The sequence below is a fragment of the Tamandua tetradactyla genome, chromosome 16 (assembly GCF_023851605.1).
Source record: "Tamandua tetradactyla isolate mTamTet1 chromosome 16, mTamTet1.pri, whole genome shotgun sequence".
NCBI classification, from domain to species: domain Eukaryota; kingdom Metazoa; phylum Chordata; class Mammalia; order Pilosa; family Myrmecophagidae; genus Tamandua; species Tamandua tetradactyla.
Window position 1 is genome coordinate 25,321,346 of NC_135342.1, and position 23,548 is coordinate 25,344,893.

General features: G+C 43.9%; 1 protein-coding gene across 6 annotated transcripts in view; it reads right to left on the minus strand.

Moving 5' to 3' along the window:
- Window positions 1–19,730, minus strand: part of ACTN4 (actinin alpha 4) — an 81,151-nt gene extending 61,421 nt beyond the window's left edge. For 2 of the 6 annotated variants that reach the window (XM_077131956.1, XM_077131953.1), the window contains exon 1: window positions 19,431–19,729. In XM_077131956.1, the coding sequence (XP_076988071.1) occupies window positions 19,431–19,592 (162 nt within the window). In that variant the 5' untranslated portion in view covers window positions 19,593–19,729. Of the gene's footprint in view, window positions 1–19,430 lie in introns of all 6 variants that reach the window. The other 4 variants (XM_077131957.1, XM_077131955.1, XM_077131958.1 and 1 more) reach the window with 3 other exon arrangements.
- Window positions 19,731–23,548: the final 3,818 nt, after the last annotated feature.

The window sequence follows — 23,548 nt, forward strand, 5'->3', positions numbered from 1 at the left end:
GATATCTGCCAGGGCCGAGTCACCATCTTAACTGTTCTTAAAAGGGGACAAGGGCAGAGTTGCCTCGGCTCAGTTTCCAGCTTCTTTTGGCATCCACCCTACCCTCACTATGTTCTTAATGCTCCCATAGATGGTCTAAATCCTGGGGGGAGCAGGGGTGGTGGTGGTGATGGTGTCCCCAATCCACATTAGTCTGAAGCACCAAATTTCCTAGGGCACCTCAGAGAAATTCTTCCCAGGCATCCTATCCAAACAGTAGGGCTGGGAGGCCAAGGTGGAGGCAAAAGGTGGGAGAAAGGTATGGTTAGGAAAATATAAACAGATATACTGGCTCTACAGTCCCCCAGGAATGACCCCCTTCAGGTGCCAACACTTTCCAATTGATGCCAAGAGTGAATAGCTATTTCCACTAAAGAGCAGAAAAATGACTAAAATTTCCACACATTGAAGACGAAGCTTTGTCTTCTTGACTGTGTACATCTGCCTCCTCCTCTTTTCCTTCAATTCTTGCTTCAAGCTACCAAATGAGTCTTTTCTTTGTGGAACAATTGAGCCAGCATTTCATGAGATGATTTCCAAAGTGTCCCCAAAAGAACAAAAGCCCAGGACTAAGACCATCAGGGTTCCAGCCTGGAACTGCTACCAGTCAAAAAACTGTGCTACCCTTAATTATATTGGTGAATGTGGTTAAAATGGGGAAATTTTTCACATATATTGCTATAATAAAAATTAAAAGATAAAACATAGGACTGTATAACACATTGTATTATAGATGATGGCCCACAGGATATCATACAAGTATAAGAATGTTCTTTCATGAAGTATAACAAATGTCTCACAGTAATACAAGGTGTTAATAATAGGGAGTAGAGAGGGAAAAATACGCCAAATGTAAACTATGGACTATAGTTATGGTACAATTTTAATATTCTTTCCTCAGTTGTAACAATGGTACCACACTAATGTAAAGTGTCAACAATAAGGGGGCATATGGGAATGCTGTATGTTTTTCTGTAAAGTTACAACTTCTCTAATTAAAAAAACAATTTAAAAAAAGACAAAAAACTGTGCTACCCTACCAACTTCCTGAGGCCACACTGGGCTCCACTTCCTGGCAGTTACCACAAAAACGGGGTTTACAACTGCACCAAGGAAAGCAGCTCCTGAAACAAGCAAGCGGCTAGAGCAATCCAAACGCAATTCTTCCCCCACCATGTTCTCCACCAGTTTCTTCCCGGCTGCCCCAAATACACATGCAATTTAAGTGAAATAGCACACCCACAGCTTCAAGACAAATCCTCTAGCTCTGCTCATCCACTCCAACCCAGACCAGGCCACCTAAGCAGATCCCATTTAGAAATTCTAGAAAGATCACTGATGGGCAACACCTGCAAACTTTGGCTTCCTGCTTCCTTCGCTCTTAGAGCTGTCATTCCTTTCCAGAAACAGGTTCCAAGTCAGGGACTGAGAAAAAGTTGGATCCCAAGGTGCTTATGAAACCATACTCCAGGAATCAAACAGCCAGGACTCACCTGGAGGCTGATTTATGAGGGAGGAAGCTCTGAACACCTGAGCTCCCAGACACATGTAACAGCGGGAAGATCCTTTCTGAGCCTGAACCCAGGAAAGTAATGTCAATGGGCCTATTTAAATTTGTTGGTGAACAGTAAACCAAAGGCAGGTGTCACAGCTCCAAGACATCCTAAAACTCAATTCACTTTCATCACTTACGTAGGAAATTTCTCTGGCCCTTCTGTTACTTCTCAAACTTCTTCTAAACTGTTAGAAAAAAAAAACTTTTAAGGCTGAGGGTAGGGGCATGCAGGGGGCACTGTAAACTATACCCTGATCCTGCATTAGCATTTCAGAGGCCATTGGTTCCATCAAGAGGCTGGACTGTGCAAAGCATGAAATGAGACACCGCATAATAACCTCATCTGAGTATATCACCCATGGTTTATTTGGAAATCAAAGGGACACCTCAAAAGACATAATTCCCCTTCACCAGGCTTGGATCTTTCAATGATGGCTTTCTGTCATACAAATAAGTAAGCCAGCTTGCATATTTTGCATAAATGTCTTCAAGCAGGGCTCTTTGCGTTTATTTTTGTTGCTTTCATTTTAAGATTGTATTCATGCATCTCTGTTAGACTTCCAGCCAGAGGAAAAATGACAGGATGCAAAGCTTGTCCTTTTTTTCAGAGATGCTCCAGACAGTTCCTACAGGCACATGGGAAGATTAACAACTTATAGATGCCAACTCACTGGCACTGGGTATTTTTCCCAAATGGTTTTTGTGGAAGAAACAGATACATTAACCTAGTCCTGTATCTCAGATTCCAGTTCCATACTTTTTTAACAATGGAAGCTGTCATGCTGAGAAAAGCAACTAGCATTTACCTAGTGTCTATCTTTAACAGACAGCCTTGTGTGCCATAGATTCATGACTATAAAAGCCAGTTACCCAAGAAAGTGCTAAATGGGGCACAGCTCAGAAAAGACTGTCTCTGAAAAAGCAGCAGTATTTTGAGGAGCAAAAATAGTAAGAGAATTTTTTAAACTTGCAAAACCAAGGACAGTCGAAGTTAGCTAAGAATATTTCAAAGACCTCCTTTTGTGATCTCTCCTGCACTCCGGCTTTTACTTGTCTTGCCTCTTCCAGCAATAGCTAAACACACACGTTCACAGACTCATTTTTTAACCCCACCAACCCTTTTCTCCCAAGGCCAGAGGCTTGGCGGTGGCAGTCTCAAACAATGACATCACCCCAGGTTTGGCTCTTTGGCAGGGTCACCAATATTGTTTTCACTGAATTTCCTGTCAAGACTCTTACAACAGGAAACTAGCCCTGTGCCTCAAGTCCTCCGCCTGTACTGAGCCATCCTGTCAAGCCCAAACAAAGGCTTTTTGTTTTTTCCTTTTGAAAAAACAAAACTTCCCTGCACTTCTAATGAGCACCTTAATTACAGCTAAAGAATTAAATATCTTTACGGATGACCTCATGCTTGCTTATAATTAGCAATTTGAACAACCTGGTGCATCCTCAGCCTTGGTGCCCTCCCAGTCCCCCCCACACCCCTTTGCCTCAGCCTTCAGGTTAATTACCAAGTTTGACCTTCCAAAACAAAGTAGGTTCCACCCAGTCAGCCCCCATCCCACAGGGTTCCAGCAGAGAAGGGCTTGCTTCTCCCTTCTTGCAGTAGAGAATAGAAACTGCTTCAGAGAGGGTTGGTTTGCCTGGATTAATGACGTAGGAGGGGTGACAGGTTTCTGGGGGGCCCCCACTCCAAGTGTTGACAAGTTTTAATTAACACCAGGCTAATTTAACCCTGGCACAGCCAAGGGGAAGAAAACTGCTCATCTCATAGGCAAAAAGTGTTTGGATTTGCAGTCCTTGTTGTGACGGAGGAGAGATTTCTTTGAGCAGGCTCCCACAGTGGACTTGTCTGTTTGGACTTCGTGTTCTCCTGGCAGGCAAATCCCAATTGGAAGTGCAGTTGACTCAGACTGTTACTTTCCACACACTTTCTTGCATGTGAAAAGGGAGTCAACAGCCTGATTTGGAAAGTGAAAACCGGGTGGCCAGATCGGTACCCACCAGCCCTCCCCCACCCCCAGTAGGGTCCTGCCTCCTGCCAACAATGGGCTGTTTCTGCAAATGGCTGTGCCGCCCCCTCCCCAGTCAGTTGTCACTCCATCCTAATATTTTCCAAATTTGCTGCTGCCTTGTGAGGGGAGAGGCTGGAGGCGGACATTCTCCTCATTCTTTTGCCTTATTAGGTTTTGGATGTGATTGCTTTTGGTGGGGATAGGGGCTAAAAGTTGAGGAATGGCATCAGGAAGTGACCCCAGGAAAGGGGGGCGGGCCTGAAGGAAGGAGGAAAAGAGAATGGAGAGCAGGCATGAGAAGCACTGTGGGGAAGGTAGCTTCCCGCCGGGCACAGCTTCACTAAGCCTTCCTAACTCTCGTGGACTGGGTCAACAGCTGGGCACTGGTTCCCGCACACCTCTAGGCAGGCTTAACAGCATTTCTGGGTGGTTATTTTGGGGGTTATCAGTGGGAAGTGCTTCTTGTTTCTACATCACTTACCAGGCAAGGAGAAGGTGGCCTGACTTGAGGCTGTGGGTTGTTTCAGATAGAGCTGATAAGAAATTTTTGTTTGTTTCTGTTTGGGGGAGAAGGCAAGCATGGATAGAGAGGGACCAGGGAAAGAGCCCCTGGGCTGATACCAAGCTTAATAACAAGCTGAATTACTCATGAAAGAGCGTTTCTGGCACTGTCTATGGCTCATCCAGACATAAAACTGTTCAGGGCTTGAGATTCTGAAACAAGAAGCCACCTCCCAGATAATGAGGCCCAGATGGATGTAGAGGCCGGGGAAAGGGCTACATATGTCACTTGCCACTCAAGTGCATGTTGCCACTTGACAGAGGATGCTTCTTTGAAGTTACCAGCTGGGTTTAGGATTTTGAGCTCCCTGGGGGCAAACTTCAGGAAAGGGGGAATATGTTCTGGCTTTTCACTGAGCTACACATTTTAAATGTGCTTTTCAATCCTTTGGAGAGGCAACTCATGCTGCAGAGCCCACCTGGATGCAGGATGGTGAGCTGTTGAAATAATTATGAGAAGCCACATTTATTAAGCACTTTCAATGTGCCATGCACTGTGCCAAGTGCGCTCCACATACATTTTATCTCATTTAATTCTCAGAATCACCCCATCAGGTAGGTACTACTATCATGATGCCCCTTGGACACTGGGGCTTACCCTGGTTACATGCCACAGGTCCTGCAGTCAGTAGATGAAGGAGACCAGTGCAGAAGATCTGCCTCGCTCTAAAGACTGTGTCCTGACTCTGACACGCCCCTAGCCCAGACCTCTCAGGATCTCCTTGATCTACCACCAGGACCGAGCCTTAAGACTGGGGTGCCAGAAGTAACTACCTGCAGGAGCATCAGCTCTCCCAACACCCCACCAGGGCTGCAGCTGCTTGGGACAGGAGTCAGCCTGCACACTCGTGACATCTAAGCTGTTCCATCATTGGGAAGGTGTTGTTATTGCCATCTCCTCCCAGCACCAGAGTTCATGCAAGAAGCTTCCTGAACCTAAATATTCCACAACATCCCCCCTCCACCAAAACCTCTCCTAAAGTGGGGGTGAAACAATACACACCCCAAATAATGGGCCCAGTTTCTCTGCTCTACCAATGTCCACTTCCCTAACATTTCTGCCTTTCAAATAGGGAGGGAAGAAGTACTTCTTAAAAATTGTCAGGCAGAAACAGAGTCGAGAAGTTATCCTGGAGGTTATTCTTATGCATTAAATAGATACCACCTGTTTAGTTGAGGTGTAATGGAGAGGCTGGAGGGAACTGCCTGAAAATGTAGAGCAGTGCTCCAGTAGCCATGTTTCTTGAAGATGGTTGTAATGATACAGCTTTCACAAAGTGGCTGTGTGATTGTTGTGAAAACCTTGTGTCTGATGCTTCTTTTATCTACCTTATCGACAGATGAGTAAAACATATGGATTAAAAATAAATAAATAACAGGGGGAACAAAAAATGTTAAAATAAATTTAGTAGACCGAAATGCTAGTGATCAATGAAAGGGAGGGGTAAGGGGTATGGTACGTATGAATCTTTTTCTGTTTTCTTTTTATTTCTTTTCCTGAATTGATGCAAATGTTCTAAGAAGTGATATGATGATGAATATACAACTATGTGATGATATTGTGAGTTACTGATTATATAATAAGAACGGAATGATCATATGGTAAGAATGTTTGTGTTTGTATGTGGTAATGTATCGTAAATTCAAAAAATTATAATAAAAAAATTGTCAGGCAGATCTTTCCTGGAAGACTTAATAAGGTAGAAAAGGAAACCGAAACTGGCCATGCTAATATCCTGCAACCCTCTCTCCTTCCCAGCACAAATGATGCTTCAGTGCTCAAGCCATAGAAACTAGCACAATCCAGCAACATTGCATTCACCATTCCCAGCCTTCCTGAGCAAACCTCCTGATCCCAGGCCTTCTAAAAGATGGAGGCTAGGTTCTGCTGGATGGTTTAGGCCACTACTTTACTTGTATGAGCTGTACTATGTGGTAGCCCTCATTTATAACTGGCAGTGGGGGGTGGGGAATCAAATCTAAAGCCATGTAGACAAAGAAAGAGGCATGGGCCAGCTACCCCAGCATTATCTTGCTATGGGGTTAGAGGGTAACTCAAGTCAGTTTTGAAAAAGGATATCAAGGGCACTGCAGCATTTGAGTCATACATTTGGCCATGAGCATCTGAAAAAAAAATTTTTTTAAACACACTGGAATATGTCCTGGGATAGGAATGCTAAGTTCCAGAAACCAACAGTAAGACATTTAAAGAAAAGAATAGCACCTGGAAGCTTAGCCTGGCAGGCAAGAATAAGCACTTAAGGCAGAATGTTTCTCAGCTACCCTAAATTCCAAGGATAGAAATATGAACACACCAAACCAGCTGGCCAGTTGACCCCATTCATTTTGGTGATCTCAATACAGAATCACCATTCCCAGTTTGGACATCTGGAATAGATGGCAGCATACAGCACCACACCCTAAGGAGACATGAGGATAGGGCTTAGAAAGACCCTTGGGCATCAGAAGGGAGTCTCTTTACTTTCTTTCTTTTTTTAAATCTGAGCTTTACTGAAGAGAAATGCCTCAAAAGGGGCAGTCAGAGCAGAGTCTCACCTGGGGAGAAGAGTATGGCTCACTCACTACAGCTGTGAATGTGACAGGACAGATGAACGGATACAAGTTCAAAGACTGGGGTCTTGCTATGCAGAGGTCCCAAGGCATGGCTGAGATATACTGCACATGATGCCTTACTCCTCAAACCTGAAATTCCCCAAAGACAAAGCTTATAGGGGGAAGGAACTTCCCCTACACTCTCTTGGAAAACACAGCTAAAGGATGTTGTTCAATCATACATGCGGGACCCTCTAAACACTTGCCCCAGATATGCGCCCACAGCTGTGGGGAAGGCCCACCCCTTCTGCACACTCACCTCCTTTATGAAAGTTTCCATGACTGACCCCACCTGACCTTATTCACCCCTTTCCTCTCCCGGGACACGGCTAGAGTGCTGTGAGCTTGTCGATGTGCCGCTTAGTGTCCTTCTGAGGTCTCATGTGGCTTTGCGCGCTCCTTGAGAGCACGGGCCAGGTCTCCGGTTTCTCTCATACTCACAAAGGCTGGGCGCAGAGCTCGGCTTTGCAAAGGGGCCCAGAGAGAGCTGTCGTCTGGCCCTGGCGGTCATGTTTCTACCTGAGTGCTGAACTCCAGGGCCCGTGAAGCCCCAACTCATGTTACACACAATGCCAGTAGGCAGCCCCTAATTCTGCTACCTAAGTGTCAACTGCTGAAATCCTTCAAAGGACCTGCCATGTCTTTACATCATGATGGAAAGAGACAGCTTCCCCCACCCACCCCTACTCACCCCCCCCCAAAAAAGTCTTTTCTATTTGCAGGAACGACTTGGAATAGGTTCAGTGCGGCATAAATGCATAATAAACCACCCACCATGGAAACTTACAGCTGTATCCCAAACGTGGGGTAGGAATCTATATAATCTGAAACATTTTCCATTCACTAAACACCTTCTTTCCATTCTGAATCAATTTTATGAAGGGGAAGTTTTATTTTTGTATTTAAGGGGATAAGGATAAGAAATGCACCCACTATTTCCCTTCCTATACAGCTAGTTAGAAGAGTTAAAACGTTCTCATGGAATGGAAACCTCACCATCTACTTTCCAGCTGAAGTGGCTGGGCTGGCTGGGCCATTACAGGACATTTACATATTCATTTGCTCCTTTACTCTGTCAACAAGGAAGAGTTCTGCTACTGTAGCTCATCAAGGATAGGCAGAGAGGATCCCAGCCCATGTTCAAGGTGGACATTTATGATCTGTGAACTTAGCTTCTTGCCAGTGTTGTGTATACAAAGTAAAGACTTCCCAGAGTTCTCTGTAGCTTTGTTCCACCCTCCCTGAGTAAAAGCCACAAAACCAGTTTGACAAGCTGTACCTCCAAATGGGGAGCCCCATAGGCAAAAAAAAAAAAAAAAATCGACATGTTCCTGGACTGGCTTCCAATGGAGCACAGAAAGCTGGATGCCTGAGTGAATCAGCCTGGATGTCTGCCTTTTTCTCTGAACTAGAACCACCCTAGCTACAGCTCTACCTGACCAAAGGAAACAAGAGAAAATACTCAATAAAGGGAAGAGGAATGTACAGAGAAGGGGAGGACCTAGGAGAAGAGACAGTTTAGAAATCAAGTTTCCAGGCTTCCTACTTCAAAGTGGGGTGTGCCGCATTTTACAAAAGATGTTTTGTGAATAAAGTGTCAACGGCTGAGAGATTCTAAACTGAGTCGAGAGGTTATCCTGGAGGTTATTCTTACGCATTAAATATATATCACCTTGTTAGTCAAGACGGAATGGAGAGGCTGGAGGGAACGGCCTGAAAATGTAGAGCTGTGTTCCAGTAGCCATGTTTCTTGAAGATGATTGTATGATATAGCTGTCACAATGTGACTGTGTGATTGTGAAAACCTTGTGTCCGATGCTCCTTTTATCTACCTTATCAACAGACAAGTAAAATATATGGAATAAAAATAAATAATGGTGGGAACAAATGTTAAAATAAATTTAGATTGAAATGCTAGTGATCAATGAAAGGGAGGGGTAAGGGGTAGGGTACGTACGAATTTTTTTTCTATTTTCTTTTTATTTCTTTTTCTGAATGGATGCAAATGTTCTAAGAAATGATCATGATGATGAATATGCAACTATGTGATGATATTGTGAATTACTGATTATATATGTAGAATGGAATGATCATAAGTTAAAAATGTTTGCATTTGTTTGTTACATTTAAAAAAATAATAATTTAAAAAAAACTTAAAAAAAAAGATGCTTTGTGAAGCAAGTAGCATCTCACCAGGTGGAAATGGCCTCTTGGTGGGACAACAGAGGCTAGAACTTAATGTGGTAAAAGTTAAGCTGAGAGAGCCACCCTACAAAGCCAAGTGAGTACATGGTGCTATGCTATAAAACTCAAGATGCAAAAGTTACCAGTGCTTTAATCAAAGCACAGCAACGATCACAGAGACAATTGACACTTTTGTTTGGTTTAATATAATGCAGTCCTGGAGTTCCCACTTTAGAAGCCAGTTCTTGTTCGACTGAACGGGGACCTGAGAGGACAGGGTTGCTGTGCCAGGGTTCTAGAAGCATGATACTCCTGATCTAGAGGAATCTGGGAGAGGCTGAACCTGTTGGTAAGTGCTGACCCTAGACCTCCTTCCCACTTCCACCCACAAAGCACTAAGTGATCTGGCCGTACCTATCTTCTTCACAGGCCCTGCCTGTCTGTACTGGCCTTCTCTCTGTTCTTTGACTACTCCAAATTCACTCATGCCTCAGGGACTCCTTTGGTCCTGTCCCTCTGCTAGGAATATTCTTTCCCTAGTGCACTCCTGGCTCCCTGCAGAGAAACCCTCCTCTCATTCTAAAGCATCTGCACTCCCCTCCCCTCAACAATCCTCTCAAAGCCATTCCTGATCACTATAGTGGAATATAAAAATAAGAGCACAGATGCAAAAGTCAGAACTTCCAGGTTAAATTCTGGCATTGACACATGGACAAGTGGCTTGAACTTCCATGGCTCTGTTTCTTCACGTGTCCTGTGGATTAGGTGAGTCAGTCCATTAAAACACTTAGAATAGTGTCTAGCACAGAGTAATAGCTATCATTATTAAACTCATAGTAGCTAATCCTATCTGAAAATATCTTGTTTTATTATTTACATGTTGGCTATCTGTCTCCACCCCTCCCTCCCCCAGCCTGTGAGTAGGTCAACAACATTTAGAAATGAGATGGAAGATGGTTTGCTCTTGGTCATCTGATATCCTTAGTGGTCACTGGCCAATACCAAAGCAGGGAACATTCTCCCCAAAGACCCTCACTGCCCACACTCTGACACAACTGAACCCACAGAGCCTGAACTGCTACTCAGAAGTTTCATGTGTAAACTATGCTTGGAATGTTTGACAGGAACATGCATTTATTTTTAGGCAAGAAAGCTGTCTCCTAAACTAACCCTGGCCCTAGATCAGGCCGTATTTGGCAAGGACTGCTTTATAGTTTTTTTATTAAAGAGGCGTAGAACTTTCTCAGGTTGAAAGTAGTAAATGCTTAAAAGAACTCACTGCACTAAATCTTCTATTTTCTGGTCAAAGCTTCTCCCCACCCACTCCCAATCTCTAGGATGTTCCTGCCCTGCAGGTAGGAGCTGGGTGTCACTCCCTTACCTTCTTCAACTTTCGAGTATCCATTAACCAATCACGCCTAAAATGGTTCACAGCTCTCAAATGACTGAATTCTTTTCCATGTGTTGTCCCTCAGTGAGTGAGACCATGAAAGTTACAAAGGCAAAGGTAAAATGCATTTATCAAAATGGCTAAGAAGGGGCAGGCCACAGTGACTCAGCAGGCTGAGTTCTCGCCTGCCATTCCGGAGACCCGGGTTCGATTCCCAGTGCCTGCCCTTGCAAAAAAAAAAAAGGCCTAAGAAGGCCCTCTCCTAACTATCTGGTTATTTCCTCTCACCCCACCACGAGACAGCGCTGGGTGGCTACATGCCGGCATTCCTGAAAAAGACGTTTTTATACAGACCTCTCTGTTTTACAGCAAATCAAATCTCACCACAGATTTAGCAGCTCAGCTCAAGTGATTAAAAAAAAAAGTATCTAACTGCCTCCCAATCCTGGTGATGTTTACTGGATACCTTTCAGCCACTCAAAGTCTGAATCATGACTGGTTAGCAGACAGCCTGTGAGAAGAGTTGATTCATCAGGCTGCCCTTGAACCAGTTGGGCAAGTCAACTGCTTCCAAACATTTTGAATTTTCAAGCCCAAGTTATTTCATGGACTAGACCTGGATGACTTTATAAGCCTAGAAAATTAAAAACCAAACTAAAACAGAAATCTAACTCTTCCAAATACAAGCCTTGTCAGTAACAGCCAAAGAAGCACTTTGTAAAAGTGTTTCATATTTTCATCAGATATACAGCTTAATGCAAAGTTACTCATTTCCTTAAAGAATGTAGGGGTGATAGGAAGAAAAAGGTCTATTTACTGTCAAAGTTGGGGTAGGGAGGAGGCAGATTTTTTAAAAATGTTATTATGGAATGAACAGTACTTGGGATTTGCTGGAAACATTCAGAGTTCTTTTTAATTTGTCAATGTTTGTGAAAGCAGGCAAAAGATCCAGGCACATTTTGCCCTGCTATTAAGAAGTCACATAGCTGGGATTCCAACTCTAAATGCCTAGAGAAAAAGCACACATCCCAGCCACAAATCCAACAGAGGCTTTAATGCTGTGCTCTCCTTTTTCTTCTCCTTCTCTCAAGCACAAAGACACACTCCCCATCAATAAAACAGATCAGCCTGTCTGCTGTTGAACAGAGGCCCCTAGTCCCTCTACCCAGTATGGCCACTGTGCCTGGGAATATTTTCCTGTAAGAACAGCTGGCACTATCTTATCTATGCCCAGTACCCCAACTGGGTACTTCATCATCAGTGATTCTCTGGTATGATGGCATTCCCCAAAACAATAAGTAAACAACTTAGTTTCCATGGTGTTATCAACTAAATACCATTTACTCGCATCCAGATTCAGATTTGATCATGCAGCATGGATGTGTCAGCTGCTATATAAGCAAATCTGATCACACGCACATATGGAGACCACAATAACACTAACTAAAGTCAGCCTCCAGCACTGTCCTTAGCCCTAGGTAAAGGAACACTTGTGGGTTCAACTATTCAAGTTGTAGGCACATGCCCTTAAACACCCCTCCCCCATAACCCATCTCTTGTGGTGGATGCTGAATCACTTTCCCATCTTTCTCCTAATCTCAAATTGGCCTTCTTTACCATCAAAATGAAGGTTGTTTAAAACAAAAAGAAAGAAATACATGTGTTTTACTTCCAACCATGCCCCCATTCTGGATGGCTTCTAATAAAGACATTCTCAGAACTGAGATGAGGCAGTCATTACTGCTCAGGAGGTAAGGTAAAATACGAAGTCTCATTATCTTTTTTGAGATTAAAAAGCCAAGTGTGTTCCTCTCAGACATCAAGACCAAGGGGTAAAGCATATTACCTCCCTTCTACCTTGCCTCCCCCTAGTCTGTGACTTCCACCCACTCTCTACAAAAGGAGGGGGCAAATGACGAAAAGAAAAACCCACTAGAAAGCCAGCGATAGATATCACTCAACCCCACACCTTTGGGGGGGGGGGGGATTTAAAAAGCATTAAACAAACCACAATGTTATCTTTATTCTTGTCTGAAGAAAGAGACACAAATGTTACTGTGTTGCTGGTGTTCCACCAACCCCTCCAATCATTTCAACACTGCCAAAGACACTTCCCAAGATGACTTCACTGAGTCCCACCAAGTAGTAACGGCCACTTCCAACAATTTCTGCCCCATGTCCATAGTTTTGCTGAAAGACAAAGATTCTGTTCTGATATTTGGAAGAAAAACATTTAAATAAGGCTTTCTTAACTCAGCAGGAGGGCACTGCTTTCCCTTCAGAACCCAGAATCCAATTACCGATTGTGTAGCAATGTAGTTCACGGAGCAAACTCTCTCATAAATTTTAAAGTGTGTAAGCACAAGAGAACCAGAGCCTTAAAAAGAAAAAGCTGCATAAGGAGCAAAGATAAATCCACAATCCTTATATTTACAAATGCCTGGTTTCTTAAAAAACAAAACAAAACAAAACCCCTAACATTTGAAAGCAAAATGAATCAAGTATCACTCAATTGTGAACAAGTATGTCCAAGCCTACCACAGTGGGGTGATGGTCCAGCAGGAGGGGCCGTGGTTCTTTCTTGGGTAAGTCACTCAACTCGGCCCTTCTCATGGAATGTTTCAAGGGTCAAATGAAATAATTTTTTTTCCAAGTGTGAGATGCACAAATGGGAGATTTTAGGGGTTAGCCACACTCCGCATTAAACCTTGAATCATACAGTATAGTTGTTTCCTTAGATTCTCTTGTAAGCATTCTGACTACTTCAGAGAGAGATACTGTTTGGTACTGGTGGTCTTAAGCAACTCACCAACACTTGCCAATCAATCTACCTTTTAACAAAGGGAGCAGGCCTGGGGTCCAGAGCTTTCAGCAGCAACAGACCCAAGCTAGGACTCAACAACACTCTTCTCTTATCAGTGTGTTTATTTTTGCAATTTCCTTCTATTTATGGCCAGGGAAGCTGTGTCCATTTGTCATATTCATATATAATTTCCTTTCAAATTTTAAGTTAAAAATGGCAGGTGAACTTAAAGACAGATATTAAGTACCTAAAAGTAAAAGTGGATATAGAGAAATCACAGGAGGTTGATGTCTAAGAAGCACCGACATAAGGACAGGGAGACTGCTCTGACTGGGGAACCACAGTTTCTCACTCTCTGGGGGATGGGGCTAATCCCACGAAGGTGAGAACCAGCACAGCAACAGGTGGCAAATAGCAAATCCCACATAAATTCAATCCTCTCTCTTTTAGATAACACTTCAGTAAATCAGTCTAATAAAAGGCTATTGGCTTCTTCCAGAGTAAGTGCCACTCAAACTAAAGGGAAGACAACCAAATTACACAAACTAGCTTTTACAGACTTTCCATGAACATTTCAAGTTAATGCATCTGTTGTTTAAGACAGAGGGGGTGAGATGTGAAAGAACACAACCAAAAAAAGGCACAACACCAAAGCAAATGTCTTGGGGGCATTTATAATCCCAGAGAGATCACTATTTGGATAAAACTTCCCAAGTACTGATGTAAGGACACTTTTGCCAATTAAATAAATGCAGAGACTTCATTTTCTGGAGGCAGCAGTATCCTTCCCCTCCCAGCCAGCCGCCAGTCTGTTCATTGCCTACCCCCCAACCCCAACACACACACATCCAAAAAGATCCCTCTTTAAACAGTGGCTGGAATTTCAAATGACTCTGTTTCTCTTTGATTCATTGAAATGTATACTCCTTGATACCTGGGATAGAAACTAAAATGAAACTCATAAACCTTCTTGAAGACAAGTGTTATTTGTGCCACTTGCAAACACTTTATAACAAATTCTGTTGCCTCAATTGCCAACATTGTAAAACTAAGTTTCCTTATTCCACTTTGATGTTTCAAAGTTCAAACTCATCTGAAAGGAGTGTCTAATCTTGAGCTCTCAAACTACCCATGGAATAAAGACTTCTTTCAAACCTCCATGGGACAAAATTTGTATCTGCTCAAGTAGAAACTTCCGTCTACCCTTAACTAGGTCAGTTTCAGTTACCACCGCCACCGAATTACCAATCTGCTATCACTGCCTCCTATTTCCATGAAAAAAGAAAAAGGGGGGGGGGGACTTAAACGCGGTAACATGAGAGCTTCTGTTATTCTGCACAATAAATACATAAATAAAGGCAACGGAAGGAAACTCGGTGGGAATGATGAGAACACGGACATCACTAAGTTAAAGAAACAAGGATAAAGCTGGGGCAAAACACTGATCTAAAAAATGTAACATTAAATGTTAATATTTCAGCTAGTCAGAAAACTTGAATGAGCACGTGATACTAGAGTAAACAGCTGTTCATTGATTATTTTTGTTCATCCCCCTGAAAAAAATTAAATAAAATAAAAACAGCAGCAAGAGAATGGTTTTCTAAAGAACAACTTTAAAATCTGGTCAAAGGCTTGTACAATTCCCAGCACACTATAAATCAGTACAACAAAAAAATGTAAAGTGTTCATCTCATCAGTCTCAGAAATTCCTTGGATCTTCCCAAATCAATTCTTTTTTGGCTCCATTCTCTTTGCTATCGTCTGCTAGGCAGCACTGCCAGAAAACTTGTACTCCTCACTCACTTAACTCTGAAAAAAGGGGGCTGTCTAGCCAAAGTGTGCCATGACTAGAATGTATGTTTATGTGGCAGAACTGCACCCCAAAGGTTTGGTCTGGAGGCTTACACCCAAAGGCTTGGACTGGAATCCAGGCTTAGCCCTGCTTCCCTGACAGCTGACTAAGAGGACATTTTGGGAGGGCAAGCCTGCATTTTAACTAAGCGCCCTAACTGCACCTAAGGAGTTTAACAGTATCTGGATGTGACGATACCACCATCATTTCCTGGGTTGTTTTCCTCCGACACTTCTGCTAATCTTTCCCCAAAAGGGAGTCCACCAGGGGCCATGGCATTGATTGCCATTAAATGAAACCTTTTAGCACCAGTTCCAACTGAAGAATGAGTCAGCTGCCTGGCCTCCAGTGGCCTCCCTATTAGTCTCGGAAGCAGGAACCAGGGAGGGTGTTTCAAAAGGCAGAGGGCAATCCTGGGCCCATGCCCTGGACTGCCTTGGATTGGGGAAGAGGCGGGCACCGTTCCACAGCACCAATGGGATTTCAACTCTCAAACCAGTGTTACAAGGGCACTGCAGCCTGCACTACAAGGCCACCTCTCAGCTTCCCCTCTCATTCAGTCATGAGAATAGCCAGGATGTAAACCACCTTTCCTTGGCAAGGGGTGTAGGGGGAATATTGTGCTAGCAGTTGAGTAGCTTCCCCTACCCCTCTCCCTAGAGGGTAAGCAGGGTATACTTGCTGTCCCTCCTCCCCACCCCCATATTTACCTGGTCTTATTTCTAGATGTCGCTGAGTTTGGTTACTTTGTTTTGTAAGTACATTATTCAATTTTGAAAACTGCTAAGTCTAAGTCAGATCCTAAGAGGCAAGCAATTAGGATAATGGAACAAAATAACATATGGCTACTTTGGGGTCTCCATGATCAGCCTTAAAAAAAAAAGAACTTACATAGAGAAAAAGAAAACACCACCAGAACTTTCAAATAATTAACTCAGACCTAATCCAGCCTCAGCCAAAGGTCAGGCTCTAACAAGGGAGACCCTATGAGCAGTGATGTTTCCATAAACACGCAAGCCTAGCAAACAAGGTGTTTCCTCTTGCTGTGAGAAGTTTTGGAGTTCCTGATCTAAAGGCTTCACACTTTCAGGAGAGCAGGGGGTGCCAAACCTACCTAGACCCCTTTCAGAAGTTAGAAGAGGGAACTCTGGCCTAGAACCATAATTGCTCAAGAATGTAGTCAAAGACCAGACCAGTCCTTTCCCACCCCCCTGATAACATTTAAGGCTCTCCCATATGAAAACTGTTGCATAATCTACTGATCAAATAATGCCTAGGTTTACAGAGGGTTCAGTCCCTAGAAGTCAAAGCAATGAGCTGAAAGAGTGAGAACCAATGGAGATACACACATTCTATGACTTGGGCCAATACTTGTTTAATTCCTAGAAGAACCCAGTTCCAGACAGCTATCTTGGATACAGATTTTTAGAGTATGTGGACAGGGGTAAGGGACACTCACAGAACTATCACTCTCCCTGTGGTTCAGCCATGGAGAGGCAAGAAGGGCAATCAGTCTTCCACCTAAACACTGCAACTTAAAAAAGTTCAGCCAGTCTGCCTGGGGGATGGAAGGGTGAGGTTTCTCTTAGGAGGAAGGGAGAGAACAGCACAAAACTGGTGTGTTCCTTTTCGTTACTCCTACCCCCATTTCATAAAGATCCCTCCACGACACTCCCCATAACAGGAAGGTGACAGCAGTGAAGCAATACGTCCTTCCCCGCCCCCCAAGGGCAGCTAAGTGTAAATATTTGCTGGAGTAGGTATAAAGCAGGACATAATAGATGTGGCTACTGTTGAGAATCTAAAGCAGCTGGTGTTAGGGGAAGCTATGAGCCACTCTTCCCCTCAACCTTGCCTGCTCCTGGAGGAAGGGAGTTGGGAGGCAAGATGACAAAGGACAGCAAGGTCTCGGGATTCCGGTGAGTCCTGATTCCCACCCAGGCCTGAATGGTGACCCAGCCTCGCCCTGTGGGCAAGGAAGACTATAACTATGAGTACACACCCTAACTCCCAGAAAGGAGTGGAACGAAACTAACAAAAGGAGTCACTTGGAGTGTGGTGGAAGACAGGAAGGGAGAGAAAAGGAAGGTTTCCCCACTCCCATCATCTGAGAAAAAAGGCTCAGGGGCTCATTTTCCCAAGCCTGTGGAGATGGAGCAGGCAGACCCCAGACATTCTCAAAAACAGCATGTGCCTCCCCACCCCAGCTTTCCAAGTCTCTTGGCAACTCGTAACCTTTTCCAACCTGTCACTGCCTCAGGCAATAAATGCATTCTCATTGAGACTCCAGACAAGATTCTCCCACCCTCTCAAAAAGCATTTTTATGTCAAATATCTCAATCTGCCCAGGCTGTGAGGTAGGTGGGGCAGCTGGATAAGGACGCCACCACCCCTCCCTCAGTTACTACTGATGAGGAGATTCAAGCAGAGGTTGGTAATTTACCCAAGGTTATGGCAGGCCCTGCCCCACCCCACGTGCCTTGGAACCCTGCCTTGAAACGAGAGCACCTTCTTCCTGCCCCACCTGCGTCCCTTTCTCTTTCAGAGTGAGTTGCTGGCACAGAGTACCAGAACACCAACGCACACCCTCAAAAGGCTTCTAGTCACTCTCCACTCAAAACCCTCGAGGCTGCTTCCATGTTCCTGGAGAAAACCACTGTCCCAAAGAATAAGGTCTCAAAGGCTTCTTTGGAAGTCACACCCCCATACATACCCATCTCTGTAGAATCACTGAAAGGACCCCTTTGAACTTTGAACTTTCATTTTACATATGACAGGACTTTGCAGAGACCAAGGGTCTTGCCTATTAGTAACAAATCTGGAAAGAAAATCCAGCTCTCTGGGAGACATTAAATACCTCTAACTTCAAGTAGCTCCCACCCTCTACACACAACACTTCTGAACAACCCCGTCCCAACACAAACACCTACTCAGCAAACTCCTTTCTCTAGCTCTTCCTGCACACAATCAAACTCTCCCTTAATATCAACTCAGAGTTCCCTCCTCTCAAGCGCGCTGGATTCATCACCCCACACACTCTAACACCTCCTCCGGGTCTCCCACTCTACTTCTGATCTCCCTTTTTTACTACTGCAGGTTCCCCCTAAAGTGCTTCTACCCCCCCAAAGTCAACCTGAAAACAGATCCTACTTTAGGATTCTTGCCTCTCCAGCCCCCACCCCCATCCCCCCCAAAAGAGACATTTCTTCCTGGACTCTCATCTCTTCCTTCATTCCTTGTTCTCCCGTCACAATACACACACCCTCTGCTGGCTCATGACTGCACCTCCAGAAGCCCCCTCCCCACAATTCCTTTTAGTCTAGCCCTCACATAGTCCCTTTCTAGGGAGACCTTCGTGTTCCTAAAGGAACCTCCCTCCCATTATCTGCCATTCCAGCTCACAATCCTTCCCATCAGCTTCACCTTCCCATCAGCTTCACCTTTTCCAGACAACCTTTTCCTCAGACGCCCCATCCCTCTGCTGAGCTTTTCCACTTTCCTTCAGAAACCCCTCCTCAAAACACCCCCAAAACACCCTCCAGCATCACCCTTCAGCTTCTCCATCTCAATTCCTCTTATTCTTCCTCTCTCCCAATCTCTTCTACCCCTTAGAACATGGCAACCAAAATAAATCTCACCTTTCAAAAACTTCTTATTCACAGGCCCCCAACTTCTCCCCTTAGAAACCCATCCCTCTTCAAACCTCCAGTCCCACAAGAACTCCTTATCACCCCCATCCCAACCTCATACCCCATTTTTTCCCTCAGCCTCTCTACACTCCTCACCTTCCCAGTCTCCCTAAATCTCCCATTTGTTTTCAAACTCCACAATCCCTTCCTTGGTATCCCCATACCATCCTCAGACTTCCAGAGTTTCCATTCCTTTTAGAAGCCCCCCAGCCTAAGACTTCCACAATTCTAATTCTCTTCAGACCTTTCCGCACCCCAAATGACCCCCTCCATACCTGAGCACCCCTCCTTTTCAAACTCCCAGACCCACAATTTCACCCTTACCCACAAATTCCCTTTCCAGACCACCTAATTTCTCCTCTGAGCATCCCCAGCCCATCCTCCGACCCTCTGACCCCAATTCCATTTTAGACTGCCCAATCATCTCGGTTTCCCCCTGGCCAATTCCCCATCCAGACCCTCCAATTCCTTCATCAGACTCCCTGATTCCTTTCTGTGACTCCTAATTCCCTCCTCCTCCACCAATTATCTTTCAGACCACCAATTCTTCCCTCAAGCTCTGCAATTCCTTTTCGGGACTCCAAAGCCCTTCCCAGACCCGCCAACTCCTTCTCAGGACCCCCAATTCCCATCATAGACCCTCCCTCTCCACCTTGGCCCTCCAATTCGCTCCCAGGCTCCCCAACCCCCTTCCCCGTTCCCAGCCCCTCCGGCCCGCGGGCCGCGCACCTTACGCTGCTGCTTCTCCCAGGCCGGGTCCAGCAGCAGGTCCCGGTCCCAGTCGTCCTCCTGGGCCATGTAGTCGCCCATGCTACCCCCGCCGCCGGCGCCATTGGCCCCGCTGCTGGGGCCGTACTGGTAGGACTGGTTCGCCGCGTGGTAGTCCACCATTCCGTCACCTCTCGCTCCCTCACCAGACCGTCCGCTCCCGCCTAACCTCCCGCCCCTCTGCCTGAGCTACTGCTGCTACCGCCGCTGCTGCTACCGCCGCCGCCGCCGCCGCCGCCGCCGCTTCAGAGGCTTCAGCCCGCCCTCAACCAGCGCAGGCGCACTGACTGCCGCGCCTGCGCACCGCGCCTCCGCCACCGCCCTCCGGCCTGGGCGCGCGTCCGCCAAAGCAGAAAGGCACGAAGAAGACCTGGGGAAGTTCGGCGCCTGCGCACAGTCCCCTTGCCCGCCTCCACTTCTGTGTGCGAGCCGCGTCCCCTCTCCGCGTGAGCGCGCGCGTCATACGTCTTTGGGCGGGGCCAAATTCCTGAATGATTCATAACGCAGGTCTAGCCACCCGGCCTTTACCCACAGAAGCTTATAATGCGTTTCGATTCAGCAACACATTTTCAACTAATGTTTATTGAGCTCCTACCGTGTGCCAGACCATGTTCCACGCGTTGACGTTAAGGAAAACAGACAAAAATCGCTGCCCTATTAACAAAACCAAAACTTGGTTCTTCGAAAAAAATCAATAAAATTGACAAGCCTTTAGTTAGTCGACAAAGGAAAGAAAAAGAGGATGCAAAGAATTGAAATGAGAACTGGGAGTGGGGACATTTCTACCAATCTTACAGAAACAAAAAAGATTATAAGATACTATAAACAGTTGTATGTCAATAAATTAGATAATCTAAATGGAACAGACAAATTCCTAGAAACACAAATTATTTAACAGAGTCAGGAAGAAATAGGAAATCACGGAGACAAATCACAGTGAAAGAGATTAAATCAGTAATGAAAAACCTTCCAACAAAGAAAAGTACAGGAACAGATAGCTTCACTAGTGAATTTTACCAAAGAATTAACAGGAGTCCTCCTCAAACTCTTCCCAAAAAATCGAAGAGGAAAGGGTACTTCTTAACCAATTCTATGAGGTCAGCATTCCCGTAATATAAAGCCAGGTGAAGACTTCACAAGAAAAGTAAATTACAGACCAATATCCCTTATGAAAATAGATGCAAAAATTCTCAACAAAATACTAGCAAACTGAATCCACAGCACATTAAAAGGATCATACACCTTGACCAAGTGGGATTCACCCCAGGAAGACAAAGGTGGTTCAACATAAGAAAAATCAATCAATTTAATACACCATACTAATGCTGTGAAGAAAAAAAAAAGTGATCATCTCAATTAATGCAGAACAGGCATTTGACAAAATCCATTACCCTTTCTTGATAAAAACACTCAGAAAACTAGGAATAGAAAGCAATTTCCTCAATATGATAAAGGGCATATATGAAAAACCCACGGCTAACATAATGCTTAGACTGAAAGCTTTCCCTCTAATACAAGAAATAGGACAAGGATGCCCTCATTCAATACTTCTATTCAACATCGTACTAGAAGTTGTAACCAGAGCAATTTAGCAACAAAAAGAAATAAAAAGCGTCCAAATTGGAAAGGAGGAAATAAAATTCTCCTATTCGGGTGAGAAAGGGTAGTTCAGTGCTAGAATTCCCGCCTGCCATGTGGGTTCAACTCTCGGCCCATGCACTTCCAAAAAGCAAGCAAACAAATGAAAAACCAAAGACAAAAAAATTTCAACAAATGGTGCTGCAATAAGAGGATAATCACATGGAAAAAGAATGAAATGTGACCCCTACCATACAGCATACAAAGAAAAAAAATTCCCTTTGTTCACAGATGACATGATCCTATATAGAGTATCCACAAGAAAGCTATTAGAGCAAATAAATGACTCCAGCAAAGTTGTGGGGGACAAGATCAAAACTCTTTGTGGGGTACAAGATCAACACTCAAAACTCAGTTGTTTTTCTATATAATAGCAACAAACTATGAAAAGGAAATCAAAGAAACAATTCCATTTACAACAGCATCTAAAAGAATAAAATATCTAGGAATAAATGCAACCAAGGATGTAAACGTCATATACACTGAAAACTACAAAACATTGCTCAAGTACATTAAAGAAGACCTAAATAAATGGAAGGACACTCCATGTTCATGTATTGAAAGACTTAATATTATGAAGATGTCAAAACTACTCAAAGCAATTTATAGGTTTAATGCAACCCCACTCAAAATTTCAACAAGCTTCTTTGCAGAAACGGAAAAGCCAATCATTAAATTTATGTGGAGGGTTAAGGGGCCCTGATTAGCTAAAGCCATTGTAAAAAAAAAGAAGAAGAACGTTGGAGGACTCAAACTTCCTGATCTGAAAACATATTACAAGGCCACAGTAATCAAAACAACCTGGTACTGGCACAAAGACAGACGTATACTCCAAAGAAATCAAATTGAGAGCTCAGAAACAAACCCACACATTTATGGCCAACTGATTTTTTTGTTTTTTCAATTTCAAAGCAGTCACTGTTTATTAATTGACCAGATTACAAAAATAATCAGTAGACACCTTAGTTCATTCTTCTAAGAAGCCTATTATCTGGACTTCCCTGTTGCCAGCATCTCCCCCTTCTACAAATGGGTGGTCTTTTTCTTAGTGCCACCTCTGGGAGAAGATAATTTAAAGGGCCATGGGAAGCAGTTTGTTTTTTTTGAGGTGTTTTCCAACAGTATAGCTCTCATGAATCAGGTCCTCCATGAAGATGAGGCCATATTTACCAGCTGCTGCTACTGCTGGATGTGGGTGAGAGGGGCAGCCCCGATGTCCCCTGCTGGCATCTCCAGTTGGAGCAGAGACTATCACATTCTAGTAAGTGGCTGCTGCTGCTGGACCCATTCTGAATGGCTAAACCATTACTTTTTGTCTCAGTCCCAAGTTCTTGCATTATGACTCAAAAACCTTTCAGTGGTGACTGCCTTGTTCACAGCACTAGATTTCTTCTCCTAAACCTTCTAGGTCCTTGTTTGTTCCACAAGGAATTTTCTAGCCATCCTTGATCCCAACAGATATTTTTTTATGGGCAGGAACCAGGAATTGAACCTAGGTCTCCAACATGACAAGTGAGAACTCTGCCTGCTGAGCCACCATGGCCCACCCCCAACTGATTTTTAACAAGGGAGCAAATCTTTCACTCAATTGTGAAAGAATAGTTTCTTCAACAAATGGTGCTGGGAAAAATTTATCCTCCTTTACCAAAAAAAAAAAAAAAAAAAAGGAGGGCCCTTACCTCATATCTTATAAAAAACAAAAAACAATAACTCAAAATGGATCAAAGACCTAAATATAAGAGCCAGAATTATCAAACTTCTAGAACAAAGCATAAAGAAGCATCTTCAGGACCTTGTATTAAGCAATGGTTTCTTAGACTTTACACCAAAGCACAAGCAACAAAAGGAAAAAACAAAAATGGGACCTCATCAAAATTAAAAGCTTTTGTGCCTCAAAGGACTTGACCATGAAAGTAAAATGACGAGCTAAACAATGGAAGAAAATATTTGAAAACCACATATCCAATAAAGGTTTAATATACAGACTATATAAAGAAATCCTTCAACTTAACAACAAAAGATACACCCAACTTAAGGGCAAAGACACAAATGGACATTTGCACACCAATGTTTATAGCAGCATTATTTACAATTGCAAAGAGATGGAAACAGCCAAAATGTCCATCAACAGAGGAGTGGCTAAACAAACTGTGGTATATACATACGATGGAATATTATGCAGCTTTAAGACAGAATAAACTTATGAAGCATGTAATAACATGGATGAGCCTAGAGAACATTATGCTGAGTGAGTCTAGCCAAAAACTAAAGGACAAATACTGTATGGTCCCACTGATGTGAAGCGACATTCGAGAATAAACTTGGAATATGTCATTGGTAACAGAGACCAGCAGGAGTTAGAAACAGGGTAAGATAATGGGTAATTGGAGCTGAAGGGATACAGACTGTGCAACAGGACTAGATACAAAAACTCAAAAATG